This window comes from Alosa pseudoharengus, unplaced genomic scaffold, assembly GCF_046254945.1.
Source record: "Alosa pseudoharengus isolate Yale_2024_CS ecotype anadromous, Long Island Sound unplaced genomic scaffold, YU_APseudo_1.1 YU_APseudo_1.1_scf_10, whole genome shotgun sequence".
Taxonomy (NCBI): domain Eukaryota; kingdom Metazoa; phylum Chordata; class Actinopteri; order Clupeiformes; family Clupeidae; genus Alosa; species Alosa pseudoharengus.
Genome location: NW_027468565.1, coordinates 8941110 through 8948190, shown reverse-complemented (window position 1 = coordinate 8948190; position 7081 = coordinate 8941110). Strand labels below are relative to the sequence as shown.

Below are 7081 nucleotides of genomic sequence, written 5' to 3'. Positions count from 1 at the left end.
AAAAACAACAGAAAAAAAAAACAAAGCTGAATGACTGGAAAAGTTATACAGCTACATCATAAACAGTCCCCATAACATTCAAGCTCTCAGCCACCAACTGCTCACACATTAAACGACTGAAGTCCAATGTCTTTCACAGCTTACATCTTACCACCAATGAAGTTTGAAGCTATTTAGATGAGGAGTAATGGCCAGAGAAAAACAATCAAAAACCATCAATCAACGTCAACACTGTAGAGTGATATGGTGTATAGATTCTAATCTAATTTCAAGCATTGTGATTAAGTGAGCTTGTGTGATAGAGGCATCTGCAACACAGTAGAACACCCATACCCTCACACACACACACACACACACACACACACACATACACTTCCAACCTTGGGTTGACGCTGTTTTTCTGGGCTAAGTTGGCCGGTCATGAGGAAGAACACAGGTTTGGGGACTTTCTTCTTAAATGCCAATTTAATGCTCTCCTCATGGAAGAGATGGTTCTTCTCTCTCACAGTTAGGTCCTTCTTTAGCAGAGGAGGGTCAATATACACAGTCTTTTTACCTGCAACAGAAGACACATCATTGTCTGCTCACTTTGCATTTACCAATGAAAACTAACATGTAGCATCCACAAATACAAACATATATCTTTTCATTTATGTCATAAATTCAATGAACACATACAATCACTGATACTAGCTGTTTTACTTACACTGTAAGCATATATGATATATATATAAGCACTGTAAGCAACAACAGTAAAATGATCAACAAGAGTAAAATGAAAATAAAAAAACAGATTGATACAGTTAATATGTGGCCATGTGATTTATTTTGCACTGCTGATCTGTGGAAGAACCTACAGTAATGCATTGGTGCCAGAACAAAGCCCCATAGAAAACCCGACAGTACCCGACGGGTCGGGTCGGGTTCGGACAAATATTTAGAAATTGTAGTCGGGTTCGGACACATGGGGGAGATATGCATTGGAAGCTTTACACTTAAAATAGCTTATTATGTTGGGTAACCAAGAGATCTGCTTTACATGATGCAAACGTTTGTTTCTTGAGAATAAAATAAAATGTAAAAAAGACCTAACAGCTTTCTTCCTGTGTGCAAGATTTGTTTATGTAGCCGTGACAACACATGTGCATTTCTTGGACGTGCACGTCTTGGGTGTCGTTAAAAAAAAGTTGTTAGCCTATCAGGAGATTTTAAGACCAAAGAAAACTAAGCACATTAAGTCTAGGCCTACTATGTGAAGGCAGTCCTATTTGCGTTGCATAATGTGATAAAGACACAGGCTACCGGTAGGCTATAAGGTCGTCTCGTTCAACTGAGGAGGATTTCCTCGAGTTGCCCCAATTAACGTTGATACTGCATATGGATCTGTGACAGAGGGACTGTTTCAAAGACTGTTGCAGTTCATTTCAGACTTTTTCGTCAATGGTAAGACTTTTCTTGCTTGGGCCTCTTGTTAATGTGCGCTGTGTGTGACCTGCGTGTGTGCACGCTCATCTGATTCTGTAGACAAGAACAATGTAGACATGTTTGTTCCGTTTAATGGGCTAAAGAAAGAATCACTAGCATGGGAATAACTGAGGCATCATCTGCGTCGGGCTCGGGTCGGGTTCGGACATAAAAATGAAAATGCCTGTCGGGTTCGGGTCGGGTTTGGACGCGGGCCGGGTTCGGACAAAAATTTGCGGCCTGAACCGCACTCTAATCTGTGTGTCTGTGTGGTTGTCTACCTGTCAGAGAGTTCAGCTTCACCCACACCGGCACCTCCCAGTCCTCAGTGAACTCGGCACTCTGGTCCAGGATCCGCACCAGGGTCTCTCTGGTCAGACACACGTCGGGCTCGTACTTATTGCTCAGCCTCTCCGCTGTCTCGTCGCTGCTGACCGCCTGTGGGAGACACATGAGAATGGCTCATCATGCGCACGTCCACCTTCAACAGGTTCTGGGTAACTGGGTAACTCTAAACAGAACTGTCTTGAGGAAAAGATGACTGATATGTTATGACTGAGCTGGAAATGTATCATGACAAACCAGCTTAGGTCTAAACACAGGAAAAGATGTTCAATTCTTTAGGCTTTTAGTTGGGGACTTCCTACAGCAGCCAATCAATAACCTAGCCTAAGTTAGAATTAAACAGCAATGCACAATTGACTGGAGACTTAAGGACAGGCCCTCCATCACAGTACAACATGTGCAGTCTGGAACAGCCTATCAACAATCTAGCAAAAGCAATATGAAACAGCAGGGTAAGGATGTAAGCATGCATGTAAGGTGACCTGATAGAGTGGGGGAAAAAACTTGGTGTATCATCCTGCAAAATCTTCTTATCATTATGACTTATCAAAAGCAGCTATGCTAAATATTCTTAGTGCATACTAGGGCATTCTATTTTCAACACAAAATAACATTAAACTACAGCAAAGAGTTGTTGTGCCCTCTAGTGGTTTCTAAAAGTAACAACAAAACAGTGCAATTACATGTCTCCATAAAGCAGACAACTTACTGTAGCATTTAAAGACTGTACCTTGTGCACATCTCTTGCTTTTTTAGATGGAGGATTTGCAGAGTTTACACAATCGTAATCAACTGGCAGCTGAGAGTCCTTAGTCAGAATCGTTTTGAATCCAACATCAATGTTTCCCTGAGGGAAAAAAATAATAAACAAATAAACAAAATTAAATCAGTCAAGTTCCTGGATATGTTTTTACAATGTATCTGTCTACATAATTGTAATGCCTTATACCATACCATTGCAAGAAGTTGTTTCTCCGTGTTTAATGACAGATTTGGCATATACACATTCCCCAGAAGACTGGTAGTTTCTTGAAGGACATAAAACTGGGGATAGGTCCTCACATGATCATAAAAGGATTTCAAATACTCCTGCAAAAGAAGGAAGTAAACACCAGAGGAGAGAAAAATAGATAATTAACATACAGGCAACTTAACCATCTACATCTAAAGTAGGGGTGTAACGGTTCATGTATTCGTATTGAACCGAAACGGTACGGGCGTCACGGTTCGGTGCATGCATTTACACGGAGAATACACGGTATAAAAATACATAAAACTCGTGTGTGGATTAATTAATGTCATGCGCAATTACTGTTAAGTAGCGAGAGTTACGGGAGTTCTTTAGCGACACCTTACGCTAATCTGTAGCCTCGCCTTAGCTCTGAAGCTCTGATTGGCGCCTATGTTTTTTTTGTCAGGTCGTCGGTCGAGTCCGTCAGTCATTAGCAGCACTAAGGTTAAACCCACAAGAGTTAGAGGATCCGCTGGTCTCTTTAAGATCGCAAGTTTGAGAACTTCAGTTACAGTAACGTTAGTACAGGCGAAAGAGTGGTGGATAAGATGAAACTGTGTGTCGGCGTTGTTCAGCAGTTGTTGGGTATGTGAGTGGAAAAAATGCTACACATATTCGAAGCCATCACCCAGATGATGTAGGCTACCAATCACTGAAACGAGGGGAAAAAACTTCCCCTGCGCTTCAGCAGCCTTTGGATACAAATGGGGCCAAAACCTATGGCTTACATTAAATGATTTCGTAATGACAGAAAGCTATGTAAATCGCGTGGTAATTACCTTTATGTTGGGGTAACTTGTAACTTCTCACATGAGGTTCTGGTAGTGTTAAGTGCATAGACAGTAAAATAAAGTGACAACGCTAACCAGGCTAATAAACAAACCATGCTACGGTGAGTTAACGTCAAAGGGCAAAGTCACGTGACTTCTAGTTGTAGTCTGTTTATGAAATGAAAGGAGCCATTTCGTTTTTTAAAAAAAGGCAAAATAGTGTGATATTTTCACAGTTAGTAGGCTAGATTATTACTTTACACACAATAAAAAAAATATTGAGGCAAATTGTAGACCCTTCCATATACAACTAAACACAGATGTTGAAGGTCTTGCTTAAGTGGATTTTTAAAAATAATTTTTCTATGTAATTTGCACTTTCAGAAATAAGAGATGCTGTAGGCCTATTTTCAGTTTTATAGCTGATTGTCTTATTTTGTTTACAAGTTACAGATGGAGTCTGGGTACTTTTTGTACTGTTTAGCCTACATCTTACACACTTCAGGCTGTTGCAGATGGCTCAGGGAAGAGACTGTATGACACTAGGTGGTACAGCCTGAGACATGTAAAAAAAAAAATGCTTTCTGCATTTTTGTTTTGCTTTTCCCTCCATTGTACCGAACTCGTACCGAACCGTGATGTCCGAACCGAGGTATGAACCGAACCGTGACTTCTGTGTACCGTTACACCCCTAATCTAAAGTTACATAAATCTATGATGAGAGATTGATTTCATAGAACATTTCCAATAAAACTTGTGTACAAGAAGACTACCCAACCTCACAATATTGGGCTGCACCCTGGGAAATGTAGTTGTAATCCTCTGCACAGGCTCTGGCGGCCTCCTGCAGATACCCCATGAACTCTGATACCTCCTGTCTGATTTTTTGCACTACATGCTGAAAACAAACACACAGACATCAATAAAACAGCAGTAGGTTACCCAGGGGAGTTGATGAGAGACCAAGGAGTTCATGAAAAGACTGTTTTTGTGCCACAACACATGATGTGAAGAAGACTACTATGGCAGCTACTGTAGGCCTACCTGTGGTGGGAGCATGCGAGACCTGTTCCGTAACCAGTTTATGTATTGGTAATGGTGGTGCTTGCTGACGGCACTGAAACGCGGATAGGGTATCCTGGGCTCCGGAAACTTCTGCGCAGAGACAACAGCTTTACCACCCAAAACTCCTTCAGAGATTTTTTTGGCAGCATTCTTTTTGACTTGAGGGTTTTCATCCGCGTCATGGTCACTGTCAACACCTGAAGTGTCATCGCTATCAAGTTGTGGTGGATCAGGAGGCAAGTCTTGATTTTTTTCAGCTGCTTCTTGCGACTCTGCCTTTACCTTTGGACTTGACAGATCAAAGCAAATATACGTATTTCTTAGCATCTTGCTCAGTCCATTCAGTCGAATCAATGATAGGCTTTAGCAGTAGTAGCCTAGGCTAACTCTAATATCACAGTATTTAGTACTGCACAAACTTTTGAAGCCGTTACATTCAGTAATGAAGACCCTTACCTGTGAAGGATGCTCCATAGTTCTTTAATATTTGGTGCGAGAGAGAATTTGTCATAAATATCTCGGGTGAAAAAAACACTGCTGGTATCAGGGGAATCAGTCCTACAGTAGGAAGATGCAGCAGTTTGAGAGAGTGGACATTTAACTCAGCCAACTGAAACTTACTAACATCTCTAACATCTCAGTCACCCTAAGTTTTTCCGCACTGCTATGTCAAATTACGGCAATATTAATTAGAGCGATTATGAAACATAAATATTGACGTATCACCTCAATGTCTAGTTAGTGATCGCTAGCTGTTAACGTTAGCTGTTAAACTTGCACAAAAATGAATTGTCAAAATGACGCCTTTTCAAGGTGAAACTACTGTCTTACCATGTTAGCTCCATGATAGGTAGGTGTACAGTTACATAGAATATCTAGTAGAGTACTGTAAAAAGTGGTGCGATCATAGGTGCGATGCAGTCCAATGTTGACACCATGGTCAGAGAATGTCTAATAACATGGTTGACACTAGTTCACATGTTTTCCTGACTGTGTAACGGCATGTGCTTGCCGATTGGAACTCAACTTGTCGCTAAAAAGGGTTCCGGTAGAACTGTTGGAACAACGAATGCTGAGCCGTTCTAGCGCCTTCTTTATGGAGAACAGGATATTTTCTGTGGCTGCATGTGGCTCGATTAGCTACTGCATTTCAGGTATCACAAGTACCGGTAGCCTCTTAACCCTCCACTGTGTTCGATTGACAATTATTTTCTCTCAAAAATATTGTTAACTTATTCTGACCACCATGAGTCTCTCCATGACATTGTTAACACGGCATTTTTTATAACTATTTGGGTGTTTTATTTAGGCCTACCTTTAGAACACCCATGTGTAGGCTATTCATGGTCTAAAATGACCGGCCATTAGAAATGAATGGGTGAGAAAATGGTCAGTGTATAAAATTGAGTCCAGGTACCTGGTGATCAGATGGACTATATGTGGTCTTCTGTACATTAAAGCACACAAACACCCCCCTACTCCCCCTGAACCTTTCCCCAATTCATGAGTTTCCTCAGGTCCCTTTTCACAGGTGTATTAATCAAGCACAATGCAGTCTGCATTGACAATCAAGGTGCCTGATTTTATACACCTGTGGAAAGGGACCTACAGTAGCCTAATGAAACCCATGAATAGTTTTCTCCCCTTTCTGACTTGCATAGGTTCAGGTCAATGAGGCCTGCAGGTCATAAGCAAATGGAAGTTCAAAACTGGTAATATCCAATAGAATATACATTGATACAAAGGTCTGTCACAACATCAGATGATAATATATGTGTTACTATGGATTTATACCAAGTTATAATGCAATGGTCATTTTTGACCAGGAACACAAAACTAAACATGAAATGAACACAACAGGAGGGTTTTAAGTAGGCCTATAATTCATTAGCCTATTAGGCTCACATTTGTGACACCAATGATTTCCCAATAGGATAGGGCTATATGTGTGTCCATAGGCTAAATAAGTAATAAAATCTAAGTATTTTAATGATCAAAATAACAAATAAAAAGTCTTTAATGAATAGTAACATCTAAAAATGTACCCTCTAGCAAGCCTGTTTTCTAATTTTGGAAGAATTTCTTTGTGTCCCCACTTCTCAACTGAGACATTAGGCTAATTAACTCAACTTTTCAACTCAGACATTAGGCTAATTAAAATGTAATAAAATTAGGCAATATCAAGTGCAGCTGTCAGATTGAAATAGAAATAGCCCACCAAATAGAAGGAACACTTAACATTACATGTTTGAAGAAGGCAGAATACATTTGTCACAAGCTCTGAAATGTGTAGGCTATACAGTTTATTAAATATCTTAAATCTTAAAGTTAACATATTACAACAACCATGATCTATAAACATCTGTGAATTCCTGTGGAACATATTTGAACGTTTAGATAACATTTTGTCTTCTGACATAGGCCC

At 40.3% G+C, this 7081-nt stretch overlaps 1 protein-coding gene across 1 annotated transcript in view; it reads right to left on the bottom strand.

The window, feature by feature from the left end:
- The window catches only part of ice2 (interactor of little elongator complex ELL subunit 2), a 19795-nt gene extending 14195 nt beyond the window's left edge, over positions 1 to 5600 (bottom strand). The window contains exons 1-8 of the mRNA XM_076262725.1: positions 5488 to 5600; positions 5113 to 5214; positions 4636 to 4945; positions 4370 to 4489; positions 2764 to 2898; positions 2540 to 2656; positions 1746 to 1902; positions 381 to 556 (exon numbers count right to left, since the gene is read on the bottom strand). Of these exons, the coding sequence (XP_076118840.1) occupies positions 381 to 556; positions 1746 to 1902; positions 2540 to 2656; positions 2764 to 2898; positions 4370 to 4489; positions 4636 to 4945; positions 5113 to 5214; positions 5488 to 5501 (1131 nt within the window). The 5' untranslated portion in view covers positions 5502 to 5600. The remainder of the gene's footprint in view (positions 1 to 380; positions 557 to 1745; positions 1903 to 2539; positions 2657 to 2763; positions 2899 to 4369; positions 4490 to 4635; positions 4946 to 5112; positions 5215 to 5487) is intronic.
- Between the last annotated feature and the right edge of the window lie 1481 nt (positions 5601 to 7081).